Below are 15,866 nucleotides of genomic sequence, written 5' to 3'. Positions count from 1 at the left end.
TTATTATCATGTATGGACTTAATAAATTAATCACATTATAACCTAGTCTCTTATTGTATGTTTGTTCTATTTATTCATTGAGCTGTGAAAAACTCATCATTTTATCATTTCAATCTTTTCAACTATATATAGTGTGTGTATTAGCTGATCCGATGCAAGTTATTAAGAGTAGATTTCTGTCTATACTCTAAGCTGATATACCCAACACTCTTTCATGCGGGTTATGACATGTATATATTTTTAAAAAAAAATTTCGGGTTTACCCGAATCACCATGTATAACCTGGAATCCGGCTCCTTAACCGAGTTAATCCCAGGTTACTTTTGATAGCTATGATTACGAGGACACATATCTGGAGAAAGAGGGTTGGTGATGAATTATATCCTTTTTCCACCATAGCATAGTCACTGGATCCTTGAATCTACCATGGGTATTGGGTTTAGGGCAATAAAACTGCAGTTGATAGGTTGGCTTGGTTTCAGATTAGGCTCAGCCCAAAGAAAAGGACTGGGATCCTGTTCTTCGGCTGATGAGCTTGCTTGAATTGAACTCATGAAGTGGAGAAGACCATGCTCCTCGGGTGCTCGCGAAGTTCTGAAAAATTGTTTTAATAGGACAACGAAACATTGCCTTAGAAGTATCTATCAATAAATCCAACAAATCTGCTCTGTTTTGGAATCTGGATATACTCATGCATGTGATGGGATGGCATGCACTCCAAGAACAGATAAAATGCTTGTCAAGTTCAGGGAATATGCTTGCAGTAAGCAAACTCATCTTTAGGTCAGTGTTTTTTTTTTTTTTTTAGTTCTAATAAAATTATGTGTCTTGACAGCACAGACATTGGAATGGGAGATTGCAATACAGAGCTAATTGTAATGAAGATTATTGCGATGTGTCTCTATACAAAACGGAAAAAGAAGAAATATTGACGATCCAGTTCTTTCAACAAAAGTAGACAAAGAAAGATGGTGCAAAGATTGAATGGGGTGTCTAATATCTGCCATTGGAGACTAAGGAGAAGAGGACCTAGCTTTTCTTAGCTTTGTCCTGTTATTTTTGTTTAACCTACGCAGCGAGTATACATAATGCCTAAATGAGCTGATCTACAACGAATTCCTCGTTAAATTACTCTCTCTAACTGACAGAGGGCTAAACAATGGCATTCTTCATATGTACAGCAATAAAAAAAAAAATCATAGACTACTATGCAACCTCTGTTAGACAATCTATGACGGAAAGGGGAGTCGTTCTCCCCTCTTGTTATGAAACAACAGCTGCCTGTTGGAAGTGACATAGCCGGAAGATTGCTTTGCTGCAATTCCATTCTGAGGTTTGGTGTTCAAAGAAAAGAATGATTATCACACGGAAATTCCTGCTGTATTTTCCTTCAGTCTCCTCTCAGCTGCTAGAGCAGCAGCCACGGACGGGGGCAGATGTCTTAGGTTTTCAGTTGGCTTTCCATCACTTTCCGGGACAGTGGACGGCACTGTTGCGAATAGGGACTCAACATCCTTAAGGGTTAACAAAGGCTGATCCTGATTCTTCGTGTTCCCACTTATGAATGAACTGGTGCTTCTACTTCTGTTCAGTTTATATATGCTCTCTTCCACGGTGTCTTTAACCTAAAAAGATCATAGAAGAAAAGGGAGAAATTTTGTTAGAACACATAGAGACTATAAAGTAGAAATTCTAACAGATGACATGAATTTTCAAAGTTTCGGACAACAAGCAAACTAGAAAGCATGAGATTGAAGAATTACACACGTGCACAAATTCACAAAAAGGAATGAGATTGAAGAATTGTTAATAGAAAACCCTCACGCTAGTCCTTAAAGAGTTCCTGCATGCTCCTTCTTTTCGTAGCATCAAATCTTTTTTAATATAATCACTAAAGAAGGGAGGGTACATTTAAATTCTGAAACAAATATAAAAGGCTCCATTCGAGCAACAATCAGATGGTTGACATGATAAGGATTATTATAAGTCTAATCTAATTACATATAGAAATTGCATGGATAAATGGAGAGCTAAATAGAAATGTAAATTATTTAAAAAAGGAACTCAAACAAATAGTCCCAAAATACCCCATGCTATCTTCAGTGTTGTGAGGTTATGTATCTCAAATGCATGTCTACTATATGCAATGTTCAAAAGAGAAAAAACACAAGTGTATAGCATCCAAAATTAGTTTAACAAAAAAAAAAAAAGGAAAAGGAGCATACTATAAATCGATGGACTAATGTCCTCTTTTCCTGCCCAATTCGGTGCACCCGGCTGACTGCTTGAGCCTCAGCTGCTGGATTGAGCAGTGGCTCCACAAGAACAACATGCTGTGCTTCTAAGAGATTGAGTCCATTGGCTCCATGCTGGATTAAGAGCAGCAACACTTGAACAGATTTTGTTTCTTGTTGTTGTCTATGAGTTCTTTTGGGACTGCTATTCTGCGCTCTGAATTCACTGATGGCAACATGTGATTTCCTGCATTTATGAAGTCACAACCAAAAGACATGATAAAAAATAAGTTGAAGTCTACAAATAGCTCGATCAACATTAAAATACCTGAAACGCACTTCTAACAGTATTTTTGGCACTGGGAAACAAAGAGGTATGCATACATTCAAACTTTTAAACTTCGCACAATACCAATTTTTACAGAACACCAAGTGTTGATCTACTATAATTGGATCTCTCTCTTCCCTCCCCAAGGTTAAATTACAAGATTTCAATATTTGCACAAATTATGCAACGCAGTTATTTTTCATCCCCAATCTCCTTTTATTTTGTTTGTGATATCATTAGTATTCATCAACCTAATTTGTGCACTTTGCTTGTATAAGAATGCTGAAAACAGAAGGAACCACTTTTCTTGGATGATGTGGTTTCTTGATAATTTTGTTTGAGTTACCAAATTAAGAGGAATTTAACAACAATCTTTTGGCAAACCTGAAAAGCAAAATGAAAATTCTCCTGGATGGCATAGCCCTTTTCTTTTGGCCCATCAAGGTCCATGAAGATCAGTTGAACTATAAAAAAAACATACATAAGATGATCAAGAGATCTATCTACCTTCCTCCTTTCATCCGGATATAGGTGATTTCATTAGCATTGAAAGCATGCTCTAACACATCAAGGACATCATTCCAACTTGAAAATACGAGAACCTTTGCTTTAGGATCTGAAGACTTTATCCACAAGATTCTTCTAGTGACTGCTTCAACCTTTATGGTGCCAAAAAAGAAGTACACAAGGTTTATGCTCTGGGAAAAGGAGAATAGAAATGCAAAAGTAACATGCTGTCTTAAGTGCACTATGTGCATGTTCCAAGACTAAAAATTTGAATTTAAATTTGCTCAAGGCATTAGATTAGGAAGTAAACCTTTGTTCCATATGAACCTTGAACAGCCAAAGACACTTCAGTTTTTTCACAGCCTTGAATTGCATCCAGCATAGCAGAACTACAAGATTTGTCCCGTCTATCATCGGCATATGCAATATTCCCAAAATCAGTATGCTGCCGACATGTTGGGCACATTACCCATTTACGTTGGAACCTGTTATCATGCATTTTTCGCTCAGTCATTGCAAAGAAACCTGCAAGAAAAAAGCATGAAATGAAAATTAAATGGCGCTTAACCAGGGTGAAATATCTCATACGAGAGGAATCAACAGGTAATAAAGTCAACTCCAACGTACTTAAGATGGTTGAGGACATCTAAGAGACAAGCAAGCATGCATGTCTGAGTACATGCATGCAAACAATCATGTGCATCGTGCTCACACACACATGAAAGAGAGAAGTCTGAGGAACTAGTGCAAGCAATCATGTGCATCGCGCTCACACACACATGAAAGAGAGAAGTCTGAGGAACTGATGGATCAAGGATGCTAGGACAAAGTATTCATCAACTGTGAATGCAGTTGACCCATCATATCAGGGTAGAAAAATTGCCATGGTCTCTCCTAACTTTTAAGTGACAAAATGCAGATATATGATGCAGGATTATCAATATGTTGTGCGACAATTAGGAGAAAAAGTAGTCTTTTATAAGATGGTTTCTTATCATGCATTGGCTTTTGCACCTACTATTACTGGCTTAGAAGGTTAGATGCCCAGTTTTAGCTGGATCCAGACTCCATATGTAGGATTGTTTGGTTTGTTCTGTTTGGGATGCCTATTGGGTCATTTGCTTCTTTTTATCAATGTTTGTTGTATTAAATTCACACGAGAGAGCCAGTTCTAAAGTCGTTAAACTGAATGTTTGTTGTTCTAACACCATAATTATTTCATGAATGGATTTTAGGAAGTTGAAGAATCATGAAATGGAAAACAGGTAAAACTCACATTTACAGCAAGTGACGTGCCCGCATGGGAAAACCATCTTTTGATTGTTTAGCTTCTCTTGACAGATAGGGCATGCTTCCTCATCATCTTTTGGCAAATATTCACTTATCTTCTCTGTTGTCATTGGCACGGCAGCCATTTCTTCAGTTAACGAGGAATTATTTGGACTTTCAGATGTTGGTTTCTGTTTTGATTGTACCAAACCCTGAAAGTAAATCAGATAGTTAGATCAATGATGAAAAAGATATATTTTATTCATATACATACAGTAACAGAAAAGGAATTGAATGACAAATGTCACCCAGCCAAGGTTTATTAACAATTATGCTGGCTAAAAAACCAAAGGTGTCAACACTTACAATATGATGAGGAGTGCACTAAATTAGCTGAACAATTTAAAAGTATCATTTAGAAAAGGCTAACAAACAAAAAGCAAAGAGTAAGCCAGTAACCAGCATTTCTTTATCTTCAAACTCTTTCTTTCTCAAAACAAGAAAACTAAAAAATATTTCAAAAGAAAAATAAGAGAAATTAGAACCAAATCGTTGCCTTAGGAAATGCTTTTAGACTTTGTTTTCGTTTTATATCAGTATGACATAATTGATAGTCCATAGTGCTTCAACCGAAAGCCAAATCACAGCCATTTTTTAAAAGAATCACCAATAAGGCTATATATGAATCTTAAATAATTAAAAGATGTGGACAAAAACTTAAGAAGCTAAGGTCATGTTTTCACGTTTACTTTTAGAACATAGTTTTATGGTTCCCATATCTAGTTTTTCGCATTTATCCTAATAGCATTTCTCTATGGAAAATTAAGGAAACATGTTCCAAAATTAGAAAGTCTTATTTGGCTTACATTAGAAACAATAAAAGAATAGACACAAAATTCAGCAAACCAAACAAGTCCCAAAGGAGCATTTGGAAAAAAAAACTTTTTTGTGTTTTTCAGTTTTCTAAAAAACTATAGAAGAGTGTTTCCAAGAAAATAATTTTTATTTTGAATTAGTAAATGTTAGAGAATAATATAAATCATATCTTGGGACCTCACCTAATAGCTTAAGCTTTTGAGTTGAGATGATTCTTTGACATGGTATTAGAGCCTTGATGAACAAGTGATCACGAGTTCGAGTCTCACCATCCCCATTTATTTGTTAAAAATTAAGCATAAGATAATGTGGGTTTGTGCAAGTTTCAAGCCCAAAGGGCTTTCACTTAAGGAGGTGTGTTAGAGAATAATATAAATCATATATTGGGACCTTACCTAACAACTTAAGCTTATGGGTTAAGATGGTTCTTTGACAATAAACAAAAAATTTTTTCAGAAAACTAAAAAATGTTCCACAAATAAACATGATACATTTTTTATTCGTTATTTTGTAAGTTTCATAGGAGATGAGAAATGATGGATTTACAAATGAAAGTAGAGACAGAGACTTGTGGTCATGAAAATTCAAGCAAACTTCATCAGAAGATTTTACCTACAAAAAATCACTTAAAAATAAAAGGCAATAAAGGAGACAAATTCTATCAATTTAATTTGGGAGAGAAAAGGTAAAAAAAAGCTGCACAAAAACATCAACCTATTTGTGCAACTACATCCCTTCCAACATAGAAACATAATTTAGAGAAACAAAAAAAGTTCTAATCAAAATCCAAGACATTGAAGGAAGGGTATCGACTCCTATTAAAAATACCATCTCTCTTTTCTGGTGGTGAATAATGACATATAGTTAACACATAAAGGCAAATAACAATCTTGGAGTATGAGTTTTGTCTCACCATTTTTGAGAGGGCAAAACAAAGAGGAAAAATACTCACACTGATATTTCTGTAGTGTTTATGTTGTGCATGCGTGTGTGGAGTAGTAGTAGTGGTAGTAGGTAAAACATATTGATGGAAAATCTCATTCCCATCAATATCACTAATCCAACTAAGATGCTTCAGTTTTAGTTTTTCCATAGGAATAGGACTAACTTTAATGGTTTAGACTTATAAAAAAATTCACAACATTGGCATACAATAATAACCTCTTTTAGAAAGATGAATTCATAGAAAGTCAAACGAGAAGGAGAATAGCATTAAAGCACCTTAAAGAATCAAAGAAAGCACCAAAAAATAGCATATGTCAATTACTTTAAATATAAAAATTTACAAGGCTATGCTGGTACCTTCAGATAACGAAGTTTCCCCTTTGTATGAGACAGCAAGTTCAAGGACATGAACTTTTCATTAGAGTGTAGCACGCTAGCAGACTCTATTTCATCTTCACCCAAAGCATCCATGGACGTATCGTTCTCGTTTTCTCTCAAGTGCAAACGAGCTGTTGCCATCTTAAGTTCATCATGAGCACGAAGAAGTTGAGCTTGAGCAACTGCCAAGGACCTTGCATGTCCATACTCCTTCCTCATTCCCTAGATGAAATAGAAAGAATGCCAGTTTTAAAATGCTTGCATTCAATATTATTAATGATTTGTTCATTCAATACAGTCCTAGTGTAGAAGTTTCCACAACAAAAAGAAAAAGAAAAAGAAAAGAAGAATCGATCAAGCATACCTCCAGAATGTGTATCTGCAGGCTGGCAGCAGACACAGCTTCATTTTCTAACTGGGCCTTGCAATAGCTCTTTATAACTCCAAGAATAACCTCCAATTCAGATGGCGATTTTGAAACCTATCAACAACAAGGGAATATATAGTAATTATTTGTTCTTGTTTCAGCATCACATGATTTTCCAGCAATAGAATTTGACAATTCTAATTCCTGAAGTGCTTGCACCGAAAACTAAGATTATCAGTTGCCCCATATGTGTAAAATCTAATGGTGTTGAAATAGAAGTAGCGCATACTATTGAACCCATATGTCCACTATATATGACATGATTCTGCAGCCCATTTGTGAGCATCAGTTTTAGTAAATGTGATTAGGAGCGTGGAATGTACTAGAATATCCTTTCCATCCATCAACTTAAAGCTCTGGGTTGGACTTTGTAATAAAGACAGACTGGCAACAAAGATCAGTTGCTGGATTACACTGCCCATTCCTCATTTTAACAATTATGAGGGACTGATTAGGCATCATGAAAGTGACCTGATAGATGACAAAAACAAATATTTGATGACTTTTGCAATACTTAGGACAGAGTTTCACTCGGTATCCAGTAAGTTTAATTCTTAAGCTACTGCCCCTCCCTGCATGTGCTGTGCCCCAAGGATTATAAAGTGGGGCGTCTAAAAACAACCTAGCTCACCACCACTGGTGATTAAAATTTGGCATTGCTAAAATGAGATGAGCCGACTATCTGTTGACTTGTGCTTTGCAAGCTCCAATCAAGCGATAAGAGTCTTAAAAAATATACAGCCAATATGCTGGAGTAAGATTCATAGGCTAGTTCACATAAGAACAGCCATTCAGTCTGACAACCATGTCCATTGACGGATGGCCACAAGGAATCTCCAGAATTAAACATCTGGTAGATGAAAGATGGTTTAGTTTGACCTATTGAGGTAAGGAAACTTACCATCACTGTTTCTCCAGTCTTTCTTTTCTTCGATTCTTCATTAAAATCACTAGATGGCAGTAAATTTTTCTTTTGGCGGTCTAAATTCCAGTAGTAACGATTTCTCTCTGAGTTCCTTTTTTGCAGATTCACTGCCTCTTCAGCAGATGTAATAATGCCTCCATGCAATTTGTTAAGACGAAATAACCTTGCCTCATATTCCTGACAAACAAATATAAAAATGTGATCACAGTGAATCCCCTCTCCCCCTTCTTCAACGTACTAAATAGTCAACCATCAAAGTAAACAGGCAGTTGAGTAACATACCTGAAATGATTCCTCCAATTCACAATGAACACATGTGGGACCATCGTCAATAGCTTGGCATATTCGACAATGTCTCACACGTTCAATATCCTCTTCCTTTGGGTTCGCCATTGTTTGATCAATTTCCAAAATTCGATCAAGTAACGTTTGTCTAGAAGCTTCCAATTGATCTAAATGAGTTTGGATGTGGTACTTCAGACCAGTAATGCTTCGTAAACTGAAGTGAGATCAGTATTAGTAAACTACCGTAATTAGAATTGATATACGGACCCAGACTGCATACCAGTCAAAGGTTTTCTAACTTAGCTTTGAAGTTCAATGGGGAGTATAAGTTGGCAAAAATACAAAGCAATTACATATTATGATCAAAGAAGTTGAAATAGTATGATATATTAATTCATTGCGCATATTTTAAACAATCACTAACCGTGATGCAATTCTTGATGATCTCGAATTGTTTAGAGTTCCTGAGACAGCCTCTTCAATCTTTCTTATCAGCTCACCTGTGGAATCCTTGTTCTGTTCTGCATGATTGAGAGCATCCAACCACCAAACTGTATGTAGATTTTTTCTCTCACCAAATGCATTACAAACCTTCAAAAGAATTATAATCTTGCTTAAGACCGAAAGACTGGAAACAAATAAGAAATGCCGAAAAAATAGACAATTTCTAGTTATGCCACCCCTTAGAATATGATAATCAATTCCTATGAAATAAAGGTGCCATCTTTGTTTTAGATTTTTTAAATGAAAACAGTAATGAAGTTGTGGTCATCAACCGTAACAATGTTATACTCACCTTTGACATAGCACACTAGAACATACTGGAAAGCAGTTATTCTGCTTGCAGACCAATGAAAAGTCTGGTTCAAATGACTAAGTAATACCTCACTCGCCCAAATAGATGATAGAGGGTTCAACTACCAGAAAATAACAGATTACGGCCTATTTTTGTATGAGAAAATACTAGCATGCAAGAAAACCTGATAGACAATGGCAAACAGCATGGGTTTGAGTTAGAATCCTAAACACTGAATCATGAAATACCATCATGAAAGGGAATTCCCATTATTCTCTTTGAAGGGGAATGGGTTTGAGGTGGGATTCTTTAAGGGATCATAAAACCAGGCTGTGAAAGATTTGCTTCTCCTATATCAGTGTCTAATTTGTGTAGGAACTAGCTCGAATCAGAGTAGTGTTTGTGGGCAGAGAATGAGAACTGGTAGAAAACGATTCCTACTGACCAAAAACGCAGAGAACATCTACATCTTGATGAAGTCCAATGAGCAGAGGTTTCTGCTAATGAAATTTGTGAGTGGGGTGAGGTTCCTGAAGTTGTATGTATCTATACTGAAACAAATACAGTTCCCTTCACTTTGGCTAATTATACAGATTTGGATTGGCTGCAATATAATCCAGCATGAGGCCAATCATGGAGGTTTAGTGTTGAATGAGCTAATTTTCATACACATCTATATAGTTTATCTGATTATTCAATTAAAAAAAAGGATTTCTAGATCAAATATATGTAGTCGTGAGATATAAATGTGTCATGTTGTCAACTCTACATTCAATGAAATAACCACATCCAGATATACTGATAATTTAATTAAACACGGCTCTATTTATGACATAACATTGCATTATGAGAAAGTTTATATCATGTTCCAATATGGAGGAAACATACCTGTGTGTATGATTTGTTAAAGTCTAGCTGAGCTGCAGAAAGTTTTGAACTAAACACAGACAAGTATTTCTGCTTGAAGTTCTCACACGCTGTTCTCAAATATTGAGTACTGAAGGATGTGGATGACATGTCATGATTATTGTTGCCTTTTTTATTACCAACTGAGCAATTTTCTGATAGGTCCAGTAAATTCCCAGCATCAATGGTGAAATCTGAATCTTCACCACTGACTTTTTGTTTCTTTGCATCATTTAGATCACATGTTTCAGATTTGTTTATCTTGGAAGCCTTTTCAGAGTTTCCATGCAACTGTTGTCCATTAGATGGGACTTCTGTTGAGTGGTCCATAACTAATGCAAGTATATCAGCAAGGTTGTGATGGATGTGAATATTCAATAAAGGATCTAGGCGGAAATCTTCACTGTGTTCTTGAGATAGCGCCAGCGCTTCTTTGTACAATGATACTGCTTGAGGAAAGTTTTGCTCAAGTATTGCTATCCCCGCAAGTGCATTTAAAGCAACAACTAACTTCCTCAAAGCTTCCTCCCCCTCTATCTTCATCTTACCTACAAGAACCTATAGAAGGTCTCTATGAATAAAAAAAATGAAGGAAAAAAAACAACCACTAAAAATTGTTGGAAATTTGATGAACTCTTTTTAGTATTTAAACCACCATCAATATTTCCTCCATAGTCATGGGGGATTGTTGCAGGGAGCGAAGCCCAGAACTTCCTACTTGCGGGTGGCAGCAAGCTTGGCGAAGCTTCAAGAGCGAGTTGAGTAGCTTCGCAGCTTCTGCATGGGTGATCAAAGGATCTGTTGAGGCATCAGTTGATACACAACCTGGATGAAATAAGCATGAAGTTATTATAGATATGATATTATTAATACTATGTGCTTCTAAGTGATTTCAAGATGAAGATGCAGGATGACCATTAACAACCTGGGACCTTTCTTTTGACAACATCATCTTTAAAACTTCCAATAACTTCTCGAGCATAACTCACACAGGTTTCATGTTGCATCTGGTAAAAGTGTTTTTCAATTGCTGAAAAGGTGAGCCAAGAGACACACTCTTCCTGCGGTGGTAGTTGCAACTCATCAGTAACATGTATTTTAGAGGAGCGCCACATGATTTGTTTGAAGAATTTATGTGTAAATTCCATAGCATCTGCATCTCTCCTCTGTAAATATGAGAATGCAAACTTAAGAAGATCACTCAAAACAAAGATATCTGCAACTCAAAGCAGACTTGATACAACAACTCAAGGACTACAATCAAAGAAGCTCATGGAGTTGAAGAATCAATAGCGAGTAGTAAAATGGGGATGAGACTTTGAGAAAGAAATGTTTGATTTCTCATCCGTATGTTTTCTTAGATGTCAAATAATGCAAAAAAGGGCATGTCTTAATACTCACAACCATAAAGTCACTAGCAAGCACTTGATTTTCAAGAATCTCATACCTCATATGGATCCCTTATAACATCAATCCACCACCTAGAAACATTGAAGGGACTTGCTTTCAAGAATCTTAGAAGTCCATATAAGTCATCAAGTTTACGTTGTATAGGAGTCCCAGTAATACACCAACGATGTTTAGTTGACAATCGAAGAGCCATTTCAGTGGCAGCTGCAGCATTACTCTCCACCATTTGAGCCTCATCCAAGCAAACCCTCCACCAAAATATTCTTGTTAGAATAGTTGGGGTAACAGGGTACCTACAACAATATGGCAAGTAGTCATACTCATATACTCAGTCCAGAGAGCACAGCTCTTACCTACCAAGAGCACACCCCCACCCCCTTGAAATGAAGAGTGTGTTTGGGAACGTCGTGCAAATCGTATTCCCTTAAATTTTAAAACTTTTTTTGTTTTGCTTAAAATAAAAAAAAAAATTATGATTTCAAATCGTTTTGATGTGCTAATATCAAAAATAATTTTTAAAAAATAAAAAAACTTCATTTTGATGCATTTCCAAGCGAAAAGCACTTTGAACCACCACCACTACCACAATCCTAAACACACCAGAAGCCTTGAAGAAAGTTCAAATCTTTAAAACTTCAATAGACTACTAAAAAACAAATTCAATCTAGCAATACCATAGCAAACATCGATGCAAAATACCATTTGTAAGACATGTTTAACAACTAAACTTTAACCACAACTGCAAGCTACAAATAAAAATTTTGTAGAAAGATATAATCTAAGCTCTAAAACATTTGTGCAAATTCAACCCATTCTAAAACACAAGCAGCAAATATTGAGAAAAAATAAAGGTCACTTTATAAAACAACAACTATAGAGTTTGTAAAAACCTCTTCTGAAATCTCAGGATGTGCCTATCGCCTTCATGCCTATCAGAGTCATGCGAGAGGTCCTCTTTAAGCACATCATATGTTGTCATTACAATGTCAGCGTTGACAAGTTGACCAATATCTACTACAAATGTATTTGAAAGAGATGTATCTCGTACGCCTTCATACACATAAGTTTTTAAGGAACCTGGACGTGTATGCCTAAAAAAAGATAACAATTACCTAGTCAGTCCTACAATCTTGCTGCATCAGAAAAAAATGCACAAGACCACAATTCAATAAATTTCCAAATGAAAATGAAATTTTCCGCATCAAATATTCACTCCATATGCAGTAGGTAACAGATTCTTGAGTCTTCACCTAAAAGAAGTGAACAGTTTATAAAATACAGAACACACAGCACATAGCTATCAATTTAGATTCCAATCTTGAATCAGATGTTAATACACAAGTTTGTGAATCCAGACATAAATAAGTAAAGTTTGTCTACTAATCTGACTTAAATGTGCACTTATGTACTTGAAAGCAAAAACACACACAGAGGTTAGACTACCATAAGGACAGAGTTAAATCTTCTGTTTAAAATTTAAAAAATCTCATAACTACAGCTCATGACCAGCACTGGATTTACATGTCTCAGTAAATCTGTAGCTAATAGTTATTCAAGTTCCTCATGGGACCTGGGAGTAATGTGGCACTTGGTTCTAGATTGAAATGTCATTAACATATAGCTAATAGCAAGGAAAAATCACGTCACAAGCTCAAGAGTGCCAAAAAGTCAGTACACCCCTTCATGTTGAAAAATGATCGCTTGCATTGTCATTGTGATTAGTAAAGCCAGATATTTCTATTTCTTCCTCAGCCCAAAGAAATTATGGTGAAATAATGAATGAAGAAAATAAAGAAGAGAAGCTCGCATCCATATACATATGATAAGCTAAGAATTTGGCAGCCAGTGCAATAAAACATGAAGGAATGCTGAAATTTGCAAAGTGCACCAAAGGAACACAGTAAGAAGTTATACCGTTTGATTTCAGAATGCCATTGAGGCAATATAGGAGCTGGACAGACTATAAGAGTGGCACCAGTAGCTATGGGAGTGTCAGCCACTTCTATGAGTTCAGAGCACATCTGGCAAACATGCTCCCCATCCCTCTCAACATAGCTTATTGTAGTCTTGTTTCTGTGCTTTTGTACATCATCCACTGACATCTTCTTTTTCCCTCTAGGTGAATAACCAACACAATCTGCATGTTGCCAAGCATCACAAATGTCACACTGTACCCAAAGTCCTCTATATTTATAGCTATCACTCACGGCTCCACAAACACACTCAACTCGCTCCCTTTTCAATCTCTTAAGATTAATCTTTTGATTCCCGGTATTTTGCCACATGGGAGCAACAACTGAAACATCATCAGAAGAAGACTTCCGATGAGCAAGTATGCAAGCAAGCAACTCAACTGTTTTCCCCAAACCCATCTCATCTGCGGTAGAAATAAATGATCAAAGTCAATAGACTAACATCATATCATGCAAGTGCTGACACGATTCTTAGAAATCTGTTTCATTTCCTTTTCTTCTAATGATGTTGAGCATAAGTCTTAGCTTGACAATATATTGTTGTAAGTTTTTTTTCTAGAAGGATCGTTGTCACATTTTCAAATAATAACAATTGTAATATTTGGGTTAATTACACCTCAGCAAGAATTAGGAAGAAAATGCTCAAGCAGAAACCAATCTTTAGCATAATCTTTGCAGAAACCAATCTTTAGCATAATCTTTGCAGAAACCATTCTTTAGAATATTCTTTCCTAAACCTCTCTCTCTAGGAAAGCCAGAGTAAGCTTTATTATTTTGGAAAAACCACTTCAAGAAGAGTCAGAAACTAGGGAAAAGGGAGCTCATGTTATTCTCCACCCTTAAAACATTCATGGTCCTCATGCAGGAAGGATCAATCTAACAAGAAGTTGACTAGACTCAGAATAAAATGTAGGGAAAAAATGATCACAAGCGTATTATAAAAGATTTGACATATTTAGGTAAAGTTATAGCAATGGACTTACCAGCAAGAATTCCACCAGAGACAAAAGGCGGAGAAAACTCAGGATGGAACGAAACATTGCCACTGTAAACAATTTATAATAAAAGTCAGAGCTTAAGCGAGTCACATACAAACAGAGACACAACACAAACACAAAGGGGGTAGGCCTCTGCAATTTTGTCCCCTTCACTACCCATGCTGATTTAAAAACATCATACCTGAAAGGATTATAGAACATTTTTGAACATGTGTCGAGAAAATCCACGGGCATACATAAAGGAGAAAAGAACTGGCTTCTTTCCTTTACACTCGAACTTTCTCCTTTCTCTTGCTGTACCATCCAGTGAGCAGCACGACGCTGATATGGTCTCAAAGTGGGGAGCAAGTCAGGCAGGTCATCTTCAAGCATAGGATCCGATCTGCACAAAAAGATGCATAAGTGATTCAAGTCCGGAATGTGCAGTACATCATGAATCATTACGCTCTATAGAAAGAACAGGCACTCACTTTGACGGCTTAATGGCTTCATATAACCCAGCAACATCAAACTGGGCACGTTTCCCAGAGTTGGAAGTATCATCTCCTATCTCTGCAGCCATGTTGACTTCCATTTCTGTTGACTTAGCGTGTCCATATCTAGCCTCTGAAGTCATCACTTCTGGACGTAACCAAGCCATAACATTCATCATGCTCTTCTTCCATATTTGTCTGGTACTTTCAAGAAGTGATTCACAAGCATCAAAAGCTTTCTCAAGTATTTCAACCCTCATCCTCAGAGGCGTCATCTTCTCTGAGAAATCAACCCCCAGAACTGGCCTCAAAGTCAAAAACTCCATATTTGTCAAGTGAACAAGACCAGTAATACCCTCATCAGGTCCATCAAAACTCCCTGAAAAAATCACCGATTCCACCTCCCTATCCTCCTCCACCATGGATTTCTCAATCAATTCCAAAGATATATCACTAGAAGAAAACACAGGCCAATGTCCTAACTTAATGCGAGAAAGAACAGACTGCTTGACATTGGACACACGAAACCTCAAAGAATACTTAGAGTCGTGATAAAAACCATCAGTTATTCGAAAACTAGAATACTCTTGTCTTAAATTCAAACCATGTAAAACAAGTTCAGAAGCATCACGGTGGTGATTCGAAGCCCAACTATTCCGTTCAACTTCGACAAAATAAGGCTGTTCATCAATACCAACTAACTCTGTTGGCTGAGCATCACTGGATGATGCTTTCCTCTGATTCTCCAATTCAGCAGAAGCAGAAGCAGCAGCATTGTTTTGTATAATTAACCCACCCGAGCGGTGAGGACGGGCTTGCTTCCTTCTACCCATCACTCCAAGCAACCAACCAAACTAATATAGAAACAACCAATTCATGAAAGTGTAATCACAGAAAAGCAAAACACAAAGTTCGATAAATAAAACTTTAAAACTTACTGAATTGTCTTTGTTTCCTTTAAACAGATTCAGTAGTAGCCATACACAATCTGAATCTGATGAACCACAACATTAATCAATCAACCTGTAATATTTAAGGCATATGTCTCCCTCTCCTCTCCTCTCCTCTCTCTTTTTACTCGAATCAAAAAACAGAGTCAGAGAGAGAGGCCAAGCCTTGCCTTGCCTTCAGTTCTT

General features: G+C 36.6%; 1 protein-coding gene across 3 annotated transcripts; it reads right to left on the bottom strand.

Moving 5' to 3' along the window:
- Window positions 1-870: 870 nt before the first annotated feature.
- Window positions 871-15,866, bottom strand: LOC133668376 (uncharacterized). 3 transcript variants are annotated; one of them, XM_062088173.1, is made up of 20 exons: window positions 15,669-15,866; window positions 14,728-15,584; window positions 14,439-14,639; window positions 14,243-14,304; window positions 13,201-13,663; window positions 12,177-12,377; window positions 11,324-11,579; window positions 10,802-11,042; window positions 10,532-10,701; window positions 9,859-10,434; window positions 8,599-8,765; window positions 8,172-8,388; window positions 7,866-8,066; window positions 6,902-7,018; window positions 6,517-6,759; window positions 4,346-4,550; window positions 3,380-3,594; window positions 3,070-3,221; window positions 2,226-2,481; window positions 871-1,625 (listed from the first exon to the last, which is right to left on the bottom strand). In XM_062088173.1, exons 2-20 carry the CDS (start codon window positions 15,561-15,563, stop codon window positions 1,362-1,364), a joined length of 5,043 nt encoding a protein of 1,680 aa, XP_061944157.1. In that variant the 5' UTR covers window positions 15,564-15,584; window positions 15,669-15,866; the 3' UTR covers window positions 871-1,361. The 3 variants fall into 3 exon arrangements, with proteins under 3 accessions (XP_061944157.1, XP_061944158.1, XP_061944159.1); XM_062088174.1 differs by having other exon boundaries at window positions 10,802-10,937; XM_062088175.1 differs by lacking the exon at window positions 12,177-12,377.

This window comes from Populus nigra, chromosome 11 (assembly GCF_951802175.1).
Source record: "Populus nigra chromosome 11, ddPopNigr1.1, whole genome shotgun sequence".
Taxonomy (NCBI): domain Eukaryota; kingdom Viridiplantae; phylum Streptophyta; class Magnoliopsida; order Malpighiales; family Salicaceae; genus Populus; species Populus nigra.
This window is presented reverse-complemented; position numbering and strand designations above follow the sequence as displayed.

What these genes read in the sequence shown, in the direction of transcription:
- LOC133668376 (XM_062088173.1), bottom strand. Translation starts at nt 15,563, where the DNA reads ATGGGTAGAAGGAAGCAAGCCCGTCCTCACCGCTCGGGTGGGTTAATT. An exon ending in CTATGGAGGAAATATTGATG is followed by an intron (nt 10,435 to 10,531) that starts GTGGTTTAAATA and finishes GACCTTCTATAG; the next exon opens with GTTCTTGTAGGTAAGATGAA. An exon ending in GCACGTCACTTGCTGTAAAT is followed by an intron (nt 3,595 to 4,345) that starts GTGAGTTTTACC and finishes TTTTTCTTGCAG; the next exon opens with GTTTCTTTGCAATGACTGAG.